Below are 19,667 nucleotides of genomic sequence, written 5' to 3'. Positions count from 1 at the left end.
TTCACACTTGCAGTCAATTCACTGAAGGCACTGTGACCCCTTGGGTGCGATCGAAACACCAACAATAATACTTCTCTTCTTGGTCCTCATTGGGTTCGATATACAAATTGGGAGAATACTTTCACAAATTTAAGCTCCGACGGTGTTGTGTTCTTGCAGGCCATCATCTGGTGCTCTGCCGTGCCCTCCCGCGTTGTCTCGCTCACCCCGCTATTTCTTCTTCTCTTGCTCCATCCAAAACGCTCAGAGGTCAAGCTCTACAATGGAGATGACCATGTATGTTTCAAATCAAATGTCTCCTACAATACCGAGTCCAAACACATGTGAAATTAGCGGGAACGGGTCCAGGGTCACCTTCTCCAGCACCAACGGCCCTCGGCGAGCCAGATTCGTGGCCAACGGCGCCAACTCAGAGAGATAGTCTCTCCATGGACAAGTTGATGTTTCATAGGTTAGTTAATTTTGTAACAAACGTGTATTTGTTTTAGCGAAAGCACATGTGACATGTTCTAATGTTTATGTAGCCATTTGCCACAAGTTTAAGTTCCCCAAGTTTAGTTGATGTTGCATCCGTTATTAGCAAAATGTAACAAACTCAAGGATTTCTTGGAAAAAGCGTATGATAGATATTACAAAGGTTTTCTTCAAGTGAGTTTTCTCGGATTATTCAACGATGTTTACGTGCTTATTTTAAATTCTGGAAATACATGATTATTTTTTTGTAATAGTTTTTATTTTTGTTAAAATAGTTGGTAATTTTGTTGTCAATCAATCTATATCAAAACATTGTTCTTAACCTTCTTCTCATTGCAACAAACATATGGTTTTTTTTTCGTGTAACAGGTTGCCTTTTGTTGTAAATGAACCCATGGCTAAAATATTGTTGTTTAACCCCCTTTTTTGGAATATTAGTTTTTAAAATGTTGCGACATTTTTTTTGTAGTAGTGTATTTTTTGTACACGGGTGAGACTTTGTTTTGTTTGTTGCAACACCATGTGTAGTTGCAAATCACCATGATGGCATTGTTATATAAATATCAGGATGGTTAGGGACAACGAGATGTATCCCTTCGGTTTAACTGAAGAAGTTGAGATTGCGGGTTGATTTCATAAAAACCAAGGGGCTAAAATGCAAAACATTTCTTGTCACGTTTCTAGACGTTAGATCAAGATCCGACGGCGCGACCAACAACCGATTTTCAAGGCCCGTATCGGGCAACAAGTGCTAAAGGCTAACCTATCTCTATCTTTATTTATAGACTCACTACAACATATGTGACATTATATAACGCTCATTCTGTTATGATACATTGAAAAAACATCAGAAAAATAGTCAAATTTTCACATCTTTTTTTTTGAAATCCAAATTTTCACATCTCTTGTATAGTTAGGATGTACACAGCCGTCTAAATACGTTACAACGCATAGCAAAACTATTATGAATGGGAAAATAAATGGAGAACGCCAATAGAAGCTGCAATCCGACACGGCCTATACCATTTACTACATCCCTATTCTTGATGAGTTGGGCTTGGGGCTGCAGGCAACGAAACGAGATAGGCAAATGGAAAGAGCTGAGACGTCAGGGCCTCGCCATCAAAACGAGGCTCCGACGGAAAGATCTGGTGGCCACGCCACGCAACGCAAACATGCAGAGCCACCGCCCCGCCCCCGAAGACCACGTCCGAGAAACAAGCCCAAGCGCACGCGCCCAACAAACAACCATCAGGGGCTACGCCGCGGCGACGGCGACGGCGACGGCGACGACCGCGGCGCGCGCCAGACGCTCGGCATCCATGTCCGTTCCCTCCGCCGGTGCCAAGGAGCCCCCTAGCCCGCCCCCGCCCCCGCCCACCGAGGCCGGGCGGACGCGGCTCCGGGACGAGCAGCTGCGGCAGCTCCGCGAGCTCTTCCTCCGCTTCGACCTCGACGGCGACGGCAGCCTCACCATGCTAGAGATTGCCGCGCTGCTCCGCTCGCTCGGCCTCCGCCCCGCCGCGGGGGACGAGATCCACACCCTCATCGCATCCATGGACATCGACGGCAACGGAACCGTCGAGTTCGAGGAGCTCACCGCCTCCCTCTCGCAGCTGCTCCTCGGGCCCTGCCGCCCCTCCGTCGCCGTCGACCACGAGCAGCTCGCCGAGGCCTTCCGCGCCTTCGATCGCGACGGCAACGGCTACATATCCGCCGCCGAGCTAGCGCGCTCCATGGCGCGCATGGGCCACCCCATTTGCTACGCCGAGCTCACCGACATGATGCGCGAGGCCGACACCGACGGCGACGGCTCCATCAGCTTCGAGGAATTCACCGCCATCATGGCCAAGTCCGCCGTCGAGTTTCTTGGCCTCGCCGCCTTGTGAAGGGATTCCGACGCTTACACCTCCGCTTTAGAGCCTCGAGGAATTCTTCTCCGCCTGTAAATTAGCTCATTTCCCCTTCTTTTCACCCGTCGGCTTTGATATGCACATAATTGAATTGAATTGCCTGTATTTTTTATGTCATTGTAAATATGATATACTCTAGTAGTGAACATTTGATTTGGAATTGTCTCCATCCAGAAACAAAATAAATTTTGCTGACAAAATAGGAATATGAATTGCTCGATCGCGTTGATCCATATGATTTGCGGTGTTCTCCCAACTTTGATTTTAGAACTGGAATCACCGTGTTCTTCAATATAGCATATAATCTTTTTTCCCCAGTCAGAAATCCATGCAAACATTTACATGGCTATCTGAAGAAAAAACTGGCACCAATCTCTGGTATTTGGACCCAAAATTGGTGTGTATGAAATAACCCATATGTAAAACATGAATGGGGAATTTCTCTTGTCATCAAAATGTCCGAAGCATTCCAATCAAGCATTAAGTATAACCACCTAGTGAAATAGTCCATCAAACTGAGAATCACCCGATGGCTCAATGGTCAGATACGTCGTCGTGTAACCAACCAAGCAACCACTAGGGTTAGATAATCACATTCCTCACAATGAAAAAGCCGTGTGAGCTACCCAGTCTCTTTTAACTTTCTTAGAGCATCTCCAACAGAAGCTGTAAATCGCGTTCGCGCTAAAAAAAACCGTCAATTTAGTGCGCCGAAGGCAAAAAAACAGCGCTCCAACAGATGATGTAAAACTGAGCGCGCGGAAAAATATTTAACGCAGGCGCTAAATTGCCTTATCTTGTGCGGCAAATATACTGCTCAGGTTGCAGCGCGCTGCAAACTCCAATTCACGCGCGAGGCTCCAACCGTCATGAAATCTCACCCGCGCGGACGGAGACGCCGCTGGTTGGCGTGGATGTGCCGCCATGGCTTGGTCTGCCCCCGCCTAGCCTTGCTCCGATGGCATGAACTCCGCTGGCCGCCGCGCCCCGGAGCTCCGCCTCGCCCTGCACCAGCTCGACGACGGCGAGGATTGCCCGCAGCTCGCCTTGCTCCCCGCGCGCCCGCCGCCTCACCCTGCCGGAGCTCCGCCTAGCCCTGCTCCAGCTCGACGATGGCGAGGGCTGCCTGCACCTCGCCTTGCTCCCCGCGCGCCCGCCGCCTCGCCCTGCCGGAGCTCCGCCTCCCCTGCTCCAGCTCGACTACGGCGAGGGCTGCCCGCACCTCGCCTTGCTCCCCGTGCGCCCGCCGCCTCGCCCTGCTCCAGCTCGACGGCGAGCACGGGACATCGGCGCCGATGACGCCGCAGAGCTAGCTACCTACCTACCTTGCAACAGCGTCGATTTGATTTCTTGCAACAGCACAGCGGCGGGTAGTACCGTCTCGATTTGATTTCTTGCAACAGCGTCGGAGCGGTTCCAGTAGATCAGCTAGCTTCCTTGAGGTTGATCTCACGATTGATTTGTTTTTGTGAAGAGGGCAGGTGCGCTTGTGACTGGAATCGCACGGGTCTAGAAATTGTGTTGATTTTCAGTCTATTTGTTTGGTCCAGTTTGATCTTCTTTTGATACATTTATGTGGAAAAAGGTGTTTTTGGCGCTGTATTTTAACGCGGCTGGTAAAGCGCTGCGCGACGCGCGCTGCAAAATACATCATCTGGTGAAGCTGTCGCCTGCCTCGCGCTCTAAAAGTGGATACACCGCGCTGCAAACCGATTTTACAGCGTCAAATTTTACAGCCTCTGTTGGAGATGCTCTTACTCCTGGAAAGATTATATATAAGCAACCCACCATACCTACTTGAATAAAAGGGAGTAAAATGCAACCCAATTTTAAGTGGAACCACACCTAAAACTTATAGTTCATTTTGTTTGTTCTAGTGCAGATTTTAAGATAAAAACTTGCAATAGAAAAGGCAAAATAAACTATGGGTTTTTGCCACGAGTTGTAAATGCATTTTAATATGTCAAAAATTCCAATAAAAAGTGCCGTGCGTGTATCTCAATTTTCTATGGGTCGAAAAGTTGTTTCACGAAAAACAATACTCACCTGCCGTGCGTATGTTTTTGCACAATTAGAGTGTACATGAAAATATTCTACATGCAAAGTACTTTTTATGTCGTGTGTGAAAAAGACAAAATTCGGTGCTAAAAAAGTTTTCACCGGCTATTTCTTTATTTTTCTCACACGAGACATAAAAAATGTTTTTCCGTGAAACTTGGCGTGTGTACATATAAATATCAAGTTATGCACGCAAATTTTTTATCAGTATGTTTTAAAATAGTTTTCTTGATGGCAGGAGCATATGCACGAGAAACAAAAGTGAATTTCCGTATTTTTCTCAGCTTTTGAGTTTTTGTTTTGTTTTGAGGAGGATCTCGGGTTTTTGTTGTTGTGTGGGCCTTAGCACACTCGGCCCCGCATTCTTTCATCGTTGTTGGGGTGAGGCAGGCCCAAGAGGCCGGACGGCAGCGCTTGTCCCCTCGCAACAAAGACGAGGCCCCAGATCGACGAAGCAAGCAACCACACCGCACCCAAACCATAGCCGACGCCGACGCCCCTTCCTCCTCCGGGTTCTTGCGGCGTGCCCGCGCCTCCTAGGTGCCATCATGCCATTGCGCTCTCCCTCCAGCACGGGTCGGCAGGATATGGGGCCCCGTGATTCGCCGCCGTCGGAGGTACCTGATTCCGCTCTCGTTCGATCTACCCACCTACGATGTCTGCAACTGGCTGTCCGACTACCTAGTTCTGATGAGATCGATCGTCTATCACCGAATTAACCAATAGGACCCGATCAAACAGCTTTTATACTAACACAGTATATGTTTTGCCGTGGGCTTTTCCCCCAGAAAACAACAAATATAGGGGTTTCGATGCAATTACCTTGTTCAGACCTTTGTTAGCAGAGGGTTTCTGTAACTTGACCCAATAATGGTGAATTTTGCCACTTAAATATGCACAATAAGTACTCTAAAAAAATGATCACAATAACCGCTGGATCAGAGAATGATGTAGAGATATGTGCTAAATTTGTTGCTTTTGCTTTTTTAACTTAGTGACTTCTGTGTTTCTCCAAATATAACTTGGACCCTATTTTTTACTCACTCCGATCCAGAATAAGTGTGAAGAGGTTAGTTCAAATTTGAGCTAATTTATTATAGATTGGAGGGAGTAGCTTCTATATCAATGATGTAACTTGTGCTATTGTTAAATCATTTCCAAAAACAAGTCTGTTAATATTAATATCATATAGTCGATCTTGATAGCTTTAGGCATACAAGTTGGTCAAACTTTTGAAATTTGTTAGCCAATTGAAAGCCATGTTCTCTCGTTTGCATCCACGAACATACATGAATAGCTATTTTAGCTTATGCATTACCATCTAAACTTTATTTGTCTAATTAATCCTAGCTGGGTGGATCCGGCAATGGAGCTAGAGCTGATGTTGCTAGGAAGGCGAAGGAGGTGGAACGTATGTTGGCAAAGTTAGAAGAAGCGGGAGTGGAGATAGATGACAAGATAGCTAGTATTATTGATGATGAGGTAGCTAGAATTAGAGCTGAAGCTGAGAGGTAATTAATTGGAGGCGATACTCCTTATTTGTTTTGTACTAAAATGAAACGATGTTAACATTCATGCATTATGCACATCCTTTTGACAGGGAGAAAAACATCGATGCACTAAAAGACAACGGCTTGCTGGTACTGTACACTATTACAACTGTTGCTGTTGGTTTCTTGCTGGGAGCAGACTTTGTTGCAAAGTCCCTCCCTGCGCAACTGGCCAGGATTATCCTTTTTGGTGGAAAATAGCGTAGGGCTTGCAGGGTTCACTCTGCTTATATGGTATTTAAAACCAAGTAGGTAGTCTTGGTACCTAGCTATGGTATGCAAAACCTGTTTATGTTGTGTGATAATTGTCATGCTATACTGGGGCTGTTGGCATATAATAATGTAACTAGTGTTAACACCATGTAGCTGCATGGAACAGGTGCTCTGTTAAGTGTTAAGTACTGCAAGTTAATTATTGTTTGGTAATTGAATCTGGCATGCGCGTTCATGTTATGATACTTAATCAAATGGTGGTTTAGTACATGTGGCTTCATCCGCGTAAACTGCTTGCAGAAATCATACATTGTCACTGTTTTGTCATATATCATATATTGGAATCTCCAATATCCGGCTTTGGACATTTTTAGTATTTGTTACTCTTTGGTTTGTCAGCTGAACCTGCAAAGGGGCAATACGAATATTGTCAAAATGAAAGGTGAGAAAGAGAGGGTGTGCTTGACAGATTTTGTTAACATTTGAGTTTGAGCAGGTTTTATAGCTTCTATATCAATGTTGTTATAGCTTGTGCTGTTGTTAAAATCATTTCCAACAAAAGTATATTCGTAAAATTTCATGTAGTCGATCTTGATAGCTTTAGGCATATAAGTGGTCAAGCTTTTGAAAATTTGTTAGTCCATTGCAAGCCATGCTCTCTCGTTTGCATCCACTAATATACATGAATAGCTGTTTTAGCTTATGCATTAACACCTGAACTTTGTTTGTCTAATTAATCCTAGTTGGGTGGATCCGGCAATGGAGCTAGAGCTGAGGTTGAACATATGTTGGCAAATTTATTAGAAGAAGGAGTGGAGATAGATGGCAAGATAGCTAGTATTCTTGATGATGAGATAGCTAGAATTAAAGCTGAAGCTGAGAGGTAATTAATTGGAGGCGGTACACACCTTATTTGATTTGTACTAAAATGAAACGATCTTAACATTCATGCATTATGCACATCCTTTTGACAGGGAGAAAAACATCAATGGGCTAAAAATCAACGGGTGTGTGATACTGTACACTATATCAGTGATTGCTATTGGTTTCGTGCTTGGAGCGGACTTTGTTGAACAGTCCCTCCCTGCGCTCGTGGCCAAGGCTATCATTTTCGGTGACAGAATACCCTAGGGCTCGCGGGCCTAGTCTGCTTATGATATGTAAAACCAAGTAGGGTAGTCTTGGTAAAACATTGTTAGCTTGGTATACAAAACCTGTTTATGTTGTCTGATAATTGTCGTGCTATACTGTGGTTTTTGGCCTATAATTATGTAACTCTTACTGGTAACACCATGTGCTGTTCTAAGCTGCATGGAACAGGTGCTCTGTTAAGTACTGCAGGTTAATTAGTGTTTGGTAACTGAATCTGGTGACTGGTGTGCGTGTTCATGGTAAGATACATGTGGCTTCACCTGCGTAAACTGCTTGCATGATCATACATTGTCCAATTACTGGCTTTGGACATTTTCAGTATTTGTTACCTTTGGTTTGTCAGCTGAACCTGCAAATGGGCAATACGGATATTGTCGAAATGAAAGGTAGAAACAATCAGGCCATTGACCACACCTCCAAGGAGGGAGTGGCACCCGCAGGCGTCACCGTAGTCAGCACCGGAGGACTCCGAGCAAGGATTTTCACCCCAGCCCAAAGATTGTTCCCCCCGGCAAGACAGAGAAGAGAAGGTTACAAGTTGCAAACTTGGACCGCCACCGCGGTAGAATGAGAAGCGCCGGTGAAGAAGATTGTTGACCACCAACGCAGCGGCCACCGCTCGCCCGAACCGAGACCGAGATGGTCAGACCGGGACAAGAAGGCACACCGCCGCTACCGGAGCAATAACTCCGTCCACCACCGGCACTTGAGGACGGCCACCATGACGACCCGCACATCGGACACAGAGCAGCGCCCAGGGTGACGGCATGCATCCATGGAGGCGGCGCAGCCACAGCCCAGACCGAGCCAGCCTCGGCCCAGATCTGGCCCGTGCGGACCGGCCGCCGCCGCACTGCACCGCGTGGAGCCCGCGCTTCGGCCCCGCAGCTACCATCCCTCACCGCCACCTCGCCAGCTCGACGGCCACCGCCGTCGCGCCAGCTCCGTGGCCTCCGCCTCCGCCTTCGCGCAGAGTCACCCAGGCCCAGCAACGCCTCTCCGCTCGCAGACGCGCCGCAGGAGTGTGCCCCAACGCCCTCCGCCTTTGACAGTCGGGCGCCGCCACCACCGCCGGCGGCGGCGGTCGGTGGGAATGCTGGTAGGGGAGGTGGTTCGGCTACGGTTTGGGAGGCCTCTAGAGTCGCCCGAGCGAGGCGACCCGGGAGGCAGTTTCCTCAGATCTTGGGTTTGATATTGAGTTTGAGCAGGTCTTTAACGTTTGGCTTGACAGATTTTGTTGCATGGCATTTTGGTATTGAGGGACATTGATATGCCCAAATATAGATGCTCAGGCTACAGCACCAGAACAAGCGCAATGAACAACAGGCCATGACCGAGCATGGCTGTCAGACTAAAACCTACAGAAAAGACAAGCATTTCCGTAAAAAGATGATGAAATAGAACCATCCAGCCCGACCGCTGCTCCATCTACCCCAAGAACTAGAGCTCCACCAACGAAAGCAACGCCCAAGCACAAGCGTCCCACCGCGGAGTGAGGGGATCGGAGTGCGAGCAATCCAGGAAGACGAATTTGGACACCACCGGCGGCTGACCTTGACGGGAAAAAAAGGAACCGAGCCGATTGTGTGCTGGGCCGATAGTAGGGAGCGGTTGGGCCGCACCTAACCGGTTAGGACCAGCCCATGGGACGGCCCATCTACAAGAGGCCGGACGGCCAGTCCAGGCCAGGGGCCAAACCCTACTCGTACTCCTTCACCAGGAGGACGAGAAAAGCACAAAGAAGGCAGCGCTCTTGTCCAACTCGCAGCAAACCGCACAAAACCCTACTCCCTCCCTGGGTCCCTCCCTCCCGCGTTTCTTCGTGCGTACTGGTTCCATGGCGCTGTCTCCCTCCAGCATTCGTCGGCAGGATGTGGGCCCCCATGATTCGCCACCGGGGGACTCTCCGCCTCCCACCTCTCAGGTACCTAGTTCCGCTCTCGTTTGATCGATCCTCCTACGAGGCTACGATGCCTGCAACTCGCTGTCGGACTGCCTTGTTCTGACGAGATCCATCGTTTATCACCAAATTAACCAGTAGAACCCCATCACACGGTTTTTATGCTAACAAATTATATGGTTCGCCTTATCCTTTTACTGAGACAATACTTGCCAGTGGAGTAACAAAGATGTAGGATTCCCCGGAAAAAAAAGATGTACGTAGGTTTGATTCAATTTCCTAGTTCATACTTCAGACCGTAGTTAGGAGAGGTTTCTGTAATTTGACCCAGCAATTGTGAATATTGCCACTGAATGTGCACAATTAAGTCCAGGATTGCAGGGGAGGCCCATCTTAATTAGATTCATGTGGTGATAATTAGTTTTTACTGAACCAAGTTTTACTAGGTGTGCCCCTGGCCCTGGTGTTGGCCCGGCTCGCACATCGAGTGCACAGCAGATATGTTGAGCAGGTAATTCCATGTTATATGGGCGTTTGATTTACTTGGAGGGAAGGAGTGTATTCCATGCTTCTGTTTTTTCTTTCCTTAGTGACTTGCTGTGGCTGTCGAAATGTAACTTTGACCACTACTGTATAGCTTCTATATCAATGTATATGTTCTGAATTGTACTACTGCTTTTTTTTTAAAGCACTCTGTTAAAGTGTTAATATAAATTTCATAAATAAAAGTTGCCCATATGAAGAGGAATGTATGGGTGATTTGCAAATTGATCCAGTGGGCTCCCCAAAAAACCAACCAAATTCAAATTCGTAACAACCTCGCCTGTTGTTCCATTCTCTCCCAATAATGATGAGAGAGGGGAGGCAGATGCAGATCCAAAAAGACTATTCGGATCGCTTACTGTTGTTCTCTGTTCCATTCTCTCCTAATACTGAATAGGGGAGGCAGGCCCAAAAGGATTATTCCGATCGCTTATATGGCTGCCTCTATCGGCCCATAGTTCTTTGACAAAAGGAACAGCCTTGATAGCTTTGGACATACCGGTGCTCAAACTTTTGAAAGTTTAATAGCAATGGATTCTAAAAGGACTGACTATTGTTAGCCAATTGCAGCCATTGCATGCTCTCTCGTTAGCATAACATGCATGAATGGCTGTTTTAACTCATGTATCAGCATCTCAATTGTAATTATCTGATTAATCTTACCAGGGTGGAACCAGCAATGGAGCAAAAGCTGATGTTGCTAGGAAGACGAAGGAGGGAATTGATCATTTTTTGACAAAATTAGAAAAAGAAGGATTGGAGATAGATGGCAACATAGCTAGTATTATTGATGAAGGGATAGCTAGAATTAAAGCTGAAGCCGCGAGGTAATTAATTTCAGGCACTACAACTTATTTGTTTTTTTAATCAAATGAAATGATCCTAACATTCCTGCATTACGCACATCCTTTTGATAGAGAGAACATCAATGAACCAAAAGACAAGGTGCTGGTCATACTGCTCACTATTACATCTATTACTGTTGGTTTCCTCCTGGGTATGGAATGGCAAGAAAATATCATCCTCAAGGAACTTGCCAAGATGAGACGTGCTTAGTTAAAATTTAAAAAGCCCAAGGCTTGTGGGTACATTATTTTTATGGTATGTAAAACCAAGTAGGTAACCATAGGAAAACACTGTTTGCTTATTATGATATGCAAAACCTAAGTTTTCTGTTTCTTGTTGTACTGTGTTTTTTTTTGGCATGGATAATGTAACTTTTATTTCGTACCACCATATCGCTGCTCTAAGTTAATTTGACCCAGTAATGGTGAATATTGCCACTGAATGTGCAAATAAGTGCGGGATTGCAGAGGAGGCCCATCTTAGATGCATGTGGTTTTATTACGGTAGTTTTTACTGAACCAAGTTTTATTGGGTGTGCCCCTGGCCCTGGTGCTCGCCCGGCTCGCACATTGAGTACACAGCAGATATGTTGAACACGTAATTCCATGTTATATGGGCGTTTGATTTACTTGGAGGGAAGGAGAGTATTCCATCCTTCTGCTTTTTTCTTTCCTTAGTGACTTTTTTGTGGTTGCCAAAATGTAACTTTGACCACTATTGTATAGCTTCTCTATCAATATGTATATGTTCTGAATTGTACTGTCGTTAAAGCATTTTAAAAACCACTATAGTAATATAAATTTCATATAGTCAGCCTTGATAGCTTTAGACATACCGATACCGGTGGCCAAACTTTGCAAAGTTTGATATATGGAATCTAAAAGGACTATTGTTAGCCAATTGCAGCCACGCATGCTCTCTCGTTAGCAGGTACAATTATGCACAGAATGCTCTGATGACAGAGGCGTTGGCTTGCAAAATCTTGGGGTCCGACAAGTTATTATCGAGACAGACTGCCATGGGAATCCTCCATCAAGTTCAAACGCATGCCTCGCAGTTGGCTGGGTGTAGCTTACACTTTACTAGACGAGAAACAAACTATGCGTTGTGTGCAAAGCAAGCTAGCTGTGAAAATATTAATAGCTTCTTTTAATATAGTTAGCCTTGTATGGTTTCTTTTTTCTTTTCTTTGAACTTCTTTTGTAGCTCTGCTACCTCCTTGTATGATCCCGTCTTCTCGATGGCTTCTTCTAATATACAATGGCGCATGCTTAGGCATGTGTTCGAGAAACAAAATTAATAGCTCGTGGGTAGGCACGACACCTCCTTTCCTTGTAAGTTGTATTCAACATGATTGTAACTTGCTTGAAAAAATATAAATGAAGCCGTGGCTTTTCCACAAAAAAAACTATTTTTTTCTTTCTTAGAGGTCTAGAATGCAAAAGTTGAGGACTTGTCTGTAATTTGCTCACTCTTTGGGGTCCTCTTTGTAACTTGTGCACCGCTTTAATACAGCTTCCAGGCCCTTTGGGCCTTTATATATTAAAAAAGAAGCATGAATAGCTGTTTTAACTCATGTATCAGTCTCTCAGTTGTAATCTCTGATTAACCTTACCAGGGTGGATCCAGCAATGGAGCAAAAGCTGATGTTGCTAGGAAGACGAATGACATTGATCATTTGTTCGCAAAATTAGAAAAAGAAGGATTGAAGATAGATGGCAATATAGCTAGTATTATTGATGATGGGATAGCTAGAATTAAAGCTGAAGCCGCAAGGTAATTAATTGAGGCACTAAAACTTGTTTGATTTTTTAATCAAATGAAATGATCCTAACATTTATGCATTATGCACATCCTTTTGATAGAGAGAACATCACTGAACCAAAAAGCAAGGAGTTGGTCTTACTGCTCACTATTGCATCTGTTACTCTTGGTTTCTTCATGGGTATGGAATGGCAAGAAAATCACATCCGTAAGAACATCTCCAAGGAACTTGCCAAGAGGAGACGTGCTTAGTTAAATACCTAAGGCTTGCAGGTGAACCAAGTAGGTAAACATAGGAAAACACTGTTGGCCAATTATGGTATGCAAAACCTAAGTTTTCTGTTTCATGTTATACTGTTTTTTTTTTGGCATAATATAATGTAACTCTTATTTGGTACCACCATGTCGCTGTTCTAAGCTGAGTAATTGAAGAAGGGTGTGTGCGGTGATTATCTATTGACCGTTCTGATAATTTATGAGATAATCACTGATATGACAATCAGGTGGTGGTATAGGATTTGTGGCTTCACTTGCATCAATTGTTACAGAAATCATACATTGTCACTGTTTTGTCATATATTGGAATCATTAATTACTGGATTTGCCCCATGGGCTCTTCTAGAGTTGGTCTTCATTTTCAGCATTTGTTGCTCTTTTCCGTAAATGTTCTTTGGTTTGTCAGCTCAGCCTGCGACGAGCGATTCGGGTGTTCATCTTTGAACCTGCTGCTGAGCCTGTCATCCAAGCATTTCAGCTTAAAGATGAGGTTCAGTGGTGATCTGAGGGAACCAAATTCCTGATGCCAGCGTGCATGTTCCATAGAACTGTTCTATTTCATAGTGCGACCGCATGTGGAATATTGCACACAATCTACTAGCCAGATCAGGTTAGGGATCGAGAGTTTGAGACAAGGCAGGATACGGATAGTTGTGCACCACATAGGCTACTTGACTCGATTAGCTGAGTGATCCATTCTATGCAGGAGCTTCCTGCTATTGGAAAGCAATGGATGCTTCCCAAGCTACCAGTCTAGGAACAAGATGCATTTTGCACACGCCATGGGCTTGCAGCCATAATCGGAACTTGGAGCTACTAATATACCTTCCCACACACTTCTTTCTCCTGTCAATTACAGAAATATACCCATTTGTCCTCTAGGCGTATTTGATGCAGAAAAACCTGTTTAGACGTTTTCTCTGCCTAGAAGCTTTTGCTGCAATCATGTGATTACAGGAGTTCTTTGTCTCTGTACAAGGGAAATAGATATAGGAATGATTTGTTTAGGAAAAGAATAAAAGCTACTAGGGTTGCACATTTTCACAATTTGATTATATAGTTCATTGGGTTGTGTCAGGCAAACATTGCTTGGTCTAGTGGGGGACACAGTTACGGAGGACGATGGCTGTATGCAAGAAGGAATTTGGGTCTCTTCTTAATTACAAAGATCGTGCTCAATGTATCAAATTGTCTGCTTAGATGATCTAGGCGAGTTCTGCCCCCTGGATCGCTGATATATAGTTTGCCGTGTATTGTACATCAGCAATTGTAAACAAAATACAAGTGTTAGCATCTTAATTTAGCAATACTAAATATGATAGGTAAGTCGTAGGGAACAGCCGCTATAGTTATAGAAAGGCATCAGAGAAGTAGTAGTCGACAAACATAAAATGGATATAGGTGAGACAATTATACATGGTATTACTTGATATTACAGCATACCGTGACTGTCCATGCTGGTGTACCAAGTGACATAGGCATCCCAAATGGGCCTGCCAAAGATAGTACCCGGGGTTTACTGAAGGCCCACTACCTGAAGAATAAGAAGATTCGGGAGCCCAAGATATATTAAGGAAAATTAGAGTTGTAATAGGAAGTGCTATTTGTAATATGGCGGGATGAGTTAGAAACCGTCCCGGACTCTGTAACTCGTACAAAACGAAACCCTCGGCTCCGCCTCCTATATAAAGGGGGAGTCGAGGGACGAAGAGATCATCGAATCATTGTGTGGTGACCCGGCATACCACTGCATGGTGTAGTATGCAAGTCTGATATAACACCAATGAAACACCGTTCCACTAGTATTATATCGCTCAGCGTGGTACAACAGAAACATATGCGGGTCCAAGGCATGTCTATAGAATTACATACATACTCTGTTACATAAGATCATCATAGCCTCCTACTTTACAATGAGGTAAAACTGCAAATAAACTCCAGAAGATCGACTCGTAGTCTAATCCTAACACGAACTCTATTTGTAGAGTATTTACTAGCTACGAGGCTATGAATAGACTCTAGCTAAGTAGGAGCTAGGTTTAGGAAGCTAGTTCCCTTCTATTGCTAATCTAGGTTGTCTCCTTGTTGGATGTGGTGTCTGACTCCTCTGATAGGGTCCTGTTTCTTGAAGTAGTTGTTGACTCCTCGGCCTTCGAGTTGCAATGTAGATCCTCCATCGTGGCCTTCGTATCTAAGCAGGGGATTTAAGAGTGGGATGAGTACGAGCGTACTCAACAAGTTCATTATAGGAAAGAGGTGTTTAATGCACTAGCTACGGCATTAGACCAGAAAGTCTAATACCAATGCAGGTTTTCATAACCATTTCTTCAAAAGGTTGCTTTTATTCAGAAGAACTATGTCCGTCAGCCTTCACCGGTTTACTAGAACTTCATGGAGCTCCTTTCCGGCCGCGTTCGCAGTTCCATATCCCGGAACAGGGAGTGACAGGTCACGGTTCTCTACACTCTGCAGAGGTGTGTTGCTTTACCCATAAGAGATCTTAACCTTGGTGCCAACCGAGTCTAGTTCTCGTCCACACTTCCTTTGGTGTGAGGTCCGGTATAAGGTCTAGCCAATCATGTTCCTCCGCTACCTCGAACACCCACCCTTTGTTGCATGCGCCGACCCTGGGTCCACGTTGGTCCCATTATTCCCGTAATTTCAGGGTGGACCCCGACCACGACAACGAGTGCTGGGCTCTTACCATACACTCCTACGCCGGTGGCTGCAACCCATCATAGACCGCATTACCGTGGGGAATTAGAATGGGATCCCCACCCTCCGGTTGTTCCGCAAGACACAAGCTCGCTACGGCAAGCAATGCTTTACCGTGGGGAATTAGAATGGGATCCCCACCCTCCGGTTGTTCCGCCGGTACACAACCGCTACGGTAAGCGCATCCGTTGATGAACGAGAGGTGGAAACACTTTTGACTACTCCGTCCCACTCCGGATCTTATGGTTAACACGGGTATTACGGCACAAGAATCACTGGCGACATTTGTTGTTTAATCCTAGATGGATATAAACCCGTGCAATGGAACCTCCACCATATCAACACATTCCATGGTTCCATTGCCCACCACTTAGTCATATTCATAGTTATGAAAGTAGTGGTTTTGATTTTTGTGCAATAGTGATAACCATAGTACTTTGCAAGTAATTTGATAGAAATACTCAAATGACATGAGCAAGTGATGAACTTGCCTTTCTTGACTGCAAGATTATGCAGGCAAGGGTCTTCGATACGTAATAACTCCAAATTCTGAAATAGCATCATCGTCCGGTAAGGACGATGTTTAAAAGATTGGCAAGGATGCAATAATGCATACGTATGATATGCAATCGTTCTAAGCGTGACCTAACCCCGATGATTTAGGATTAGTGAGTGGTAATGATTAGTTCTGGGTGTGTTGCACTTTTAGAATGATTTACAAACAAGGTTCTTATTCAGGGTTGTGTTGTTTTAGAATCATAAGCATGTGGTAAAATGAATAGTAACAATCATACACATCAAGGAATAGAGGTTGTGTAATAAGTAAATAGCAAGTTGTCAATTTTAAGTCCTATAGTGCATGGTGGATGATTATTTATTATATACTTCAAAAGAATAACTTTTGAAGAACATGTTCTTTAATAAAGAACAAGTATGATAATTAGGTCTGGTGGGGTTCTATGGTTGATTATGGTTTCAACTAGTTTATGGAGTAAGTATTAGATGGATCACGACCTAGTTGGATTCATCAACACCTAGGGCTTGTAAGGTTAAAATAAGCCTAGGCATCCTAAGCAAGTATTTATGCATGGTTGCTATCAAGGTTGATTCATCTTGGCGGGTGATTGCTAGCTAGGGTTTATAGGTTCTTATAAGTAGGGTTGGTGATGATTCCTTATTTTTTTCAAAAGAATAACTTTTGAAGAACATACTTCTTAATTATTAAGAAGTATATCAATTAGGGTTGAGGTGGTTTAGGTTTTACTATTGGTTCTATCAAGAAAGGAATATTTGGCTCCTAATTAGGATGGTGGATAAGTATCCAACACTAATAAGATTTAGTGGAGTATGGTTATGGAATGCTCAAGATTTGGTATGATTGCTCCTAAGGTTCATCACATTGGTGTGATGGTAAATATGGATATTTAAAGTTGTTGCCTCTAAGTATAGGAATTAGGGTTGGTCCTATTTGATCATTTAGGTTGGATAGGTATGCCTACATGGACTACCAATTATTGATAATAGGCTCCTACAATTTTATGTGGCATGGCAAGTATGTAATTGCTATTATGGTTCTATGTATGAAAATTAGAACATCATGATTATATGAGAGGATCTGGGGTTTAGGTTTTAGAATTAAATTAGGGTTCAAAAGAATTAGTGGAGCTAGGGTTCCAATTTGGATTAGGGTTTTAGAATTACACATGAAATGATAGGGTTGTACTATCATTCCATATGGAATTAGGGTTTGCTATTTACCATGTAGTTCTATGATTAATAACTTCAATTTAAAGTTGAAGTTATTAATAACTAGGGAATAAAAATAATATTGAATTAGGCATTTTATTATTTTTAAACAATTAATAATTAAGGTAATTATTAATTAGGGTTTAAATCTTTCTAATAATGATTTAACAAAATAACAAATAAAGAAAAATAGCTTTAATGTTTTCTTTATTTTTCTTACTGGTTTTTATTTATTTTAAAAGGTTTTACTATTTATTGAATTTTAATTCAATTTAGAATTAAAGAAGAGGCTTAAATAACAAGTATTAAATAAGTGAATTTTTATTAAAAATAAAAATTTCATTTTATATTTTTATTGGATAGAGTTTTCTTTTCTAAGAATTTTGATATCTTATTTATATTTTTCTGACTTTATTTGAATTTTCTAAATTATTTCAAAGTTTCTGGAATTAATGAAATTGAAATAAAACAAAAATTACTAAACTTACCGCCCTAATCTACCCCCCAGTCACAGACAAGTGGGGTCTGGGCTGAGTCAGCTGCCTCGTTGGCAGTTGACTGGGTCAGACCCGCTTCGGACCCCACTGCCACGTAACCTCACCGGTCAACTCGCCGTCGGCGAGTCAACACACGGCGGCGACGCCGATTTATGGCTTACTGGACCGCGCGGTTAACACTATCCGGACCTCCTCTACACGCTGAGCTTGATGGTGAGGTCGGTTTCGTGAATGGATCATCGGGGTCTCGCCGAGAAACGTGCCCGCGGCGGAGCAACTCCGGCGAGATCACGAGATCGAGCTACAGATAGTTCTAAGATGCAATAAAGGGTTCTAAAGAAGCACATCCATACCCTGAAGCTCACGGTGTGGTCGAGGTTGCCTATTGTCGACGGTGACGGCGAGGGTTTCGCCGATTCCGGCGAAGTGCTGCGGAAGAAAACTTCAAAATTGGGCCGATTACTAGCTCCCCTGGATGCGTGCTTCTGCACAAATGCTCTACGCGTCGATGCGCATCTCCAGGACCTCCTCACAGTTGCCGGGGAGGCTCCAGTCATCGGCTTCATCTTCGACCCCGGCGGCTACTGTGAGACGGTGGCGAGAAATAGAGAGGTTCAGAGGGCAACTGAGTGAGCGGAGAGGCATTAGGGTTCCCCGGTGGTGCTTGGTGCGGTCTTATAGCTCACGGGAAGGGCGGCAATGTCGGCAAGACGGTGACGACTGGCCGGGATGCACAACATGTTCGGTGTTACTACCGGGCGCGAATCTTGGCGGTTTTTGGATGCGGTGGACGCGTGAGAGGTTATGAGCACCTCAGGTTTGGGCCTTGACGTCCGCCCGCCCTTATCCTCGACGAGGAGGTGGCCGGCGAAGTGGTGCACGCCTTCGCCGTGTCGTCCATGCGAGGAAGACGAAGACCACGTCTTCGCACGATTTTTAAAGCGGGTGAAAAGGTATTTGGGTTGGATTGAGTTGGCCTCGCTGGGCTCATCGTTGGGCTGCTCTGCTGGGCTGCTACTGGGCTGGGGTGGCCCGAGAGGTAAGCCTCCCCTTCTCTCTTATTTTCTTTTCTGTTTTCTTTTTCACTTATTAGTTTTTCTCATTTGAATTCAAATTCAAACTTTGTTATTTTTGGCAGGCTTCTCAACTAGGTTAATTTCATCAAGTTGCAGAACAATGATTATTACATCCTTCTTTCTATTATAATAAGTAGTTTATATCTGATTACATTTCATACTTGTTGGCTTATTGAAAATAGCAATTAAACATGAGTTTATATTCTCATTTTACTTTCCTTTTTCTTATGAATTCAATCCTTTGGAATGATTAAAGTTGATACTTTGAACTCAAAGTATTACAGAGATTGTTATTAGGGCTTGGTTTCTATTTTGAGGATTTTGTCACTTGCATATGATTTTATGTGAGCTAATATTTATTTAGGTTTTATCATTTCTAGTATAACCCCCTTACTAAGGTTAACACTCTTATTATCTTTGGAAATATCTAATGTAGATATTGTCCCTTCATGGTTGATCTTGGTTACAAAGATAATTAGTTGATCACTACACATATGGGTTTAACCATATAATGTAGCACAAGGTTTTGCTTATGTTCAGAATTGAAACATAAGATTTATTTGATGTGCAAATCTAGGGTTCTAATGCTATTTACCTAATGACACATGGGTTGAATCTTAATTGTGGTTTAGGTTTTATTTGTGATCACCCAAGTGATACACAAACTAAGGTTGAGATTTAACTCTTGTTTGTAGAGTTGAGATGACCCCATATTGCATTGGTTAGGTTTACTCTCCCCAATGCAATGCTAAAGTGGTTACTTGCCTAATATTTTATGTGCTCTTTTAGTTGCTAAGGTCTGAAGAATTGGTGTTATCTTATACCAATAGACTTTTATTATTATTCTTAATCTATTGTTGAAGTCACTAAAGTTATTATAGTTCCTTTTTATAGTTAACTTTAGTCATATGGATGGATGGTTTCTCACCATATTGAGTATAGTG

The 19,667-nt window shown here is 43.8% G+C and overlaps 3 protein-coding genes across 3 annotated transcripts; all 3 read left to right on the top strand.

Moving 5' to 3' along the window:
- Window positions 1-1,649: 1,649 nt before the first annotated feature.
- LOC124659877 (probable calcium-binding protein CML12) lies at window positions 1,650-2,461 on the top strand. The gene has a single exon (XM_047197694.1). It carries the CDS (start codon window positions 1,650-1,652, stop codon window positions 2,361-2,363), a length of 714 nt encoding a protein of 237 aa, XP_047053650.1. The 3' UTR covers window positions 2,364-2,461.
- Window positions 2,462-4,996: 2,535 nt separating this feature from the next.
- Window positions 4,997-7,339, top strand: LOC124663559. The gene is made up of 5 exons (XM_047201248.1): window positions 4,997-5,062; window positions 5,796-5,956; window positions 6,046-6,085; window positions 6,952-7,091; window positions 7,183-7,339. Exons 1-5 carry the CDS (start codon window positions 5,033-5,035, stop codon window positions 7,337-7,339), a joined length of 528 nt encoding a protein of 175 aa, XP_047057204.1. The 5' UTR covers window positions 4,997-5,032.
- A 1,858-nt stretch (window positions 7,340-9,197) lies between these two features.
- LOC124663558 lies at window positions 9,198-10,926 on the top strand. Its single transcript, XM_047201247.1, has 3 exons — window positions 9,198-9,284; window positions 10,470-10,630; window positions 10,721-10,926. The coding sequence occupies exons 1-3, from the start codon at window positions 9,198-9,200 to the stop codon at window positions 10,857-10,859; spliced, it is 387 nt and encodes a 128-aa protein (XP_047057203.1). The 3' UTR covers window positions 10,860-10,926.
- The last annotated feature ends 8,741 nt before the right edge of the window (window positions 10,927-19,667 follow it).

Source organism: Lolium rigidum, chromosome 6 (assembly GCF_022539505.1).
Source record: "Lolium rigidum isolate FL_2022 chromosome 6, APGP_CSIRO_Lrig_0.1, whole genome shotgun sequence".
Lineage (NCBI taxonomy): Eukaryota > Viridiplantae > Streptophyta > Magnoliopsida > Poales > Poaceae > Lolium > Lolium rigidum.
This window is presented reverse-complemented; position numbering and strand designations above follow the sequence as displayed.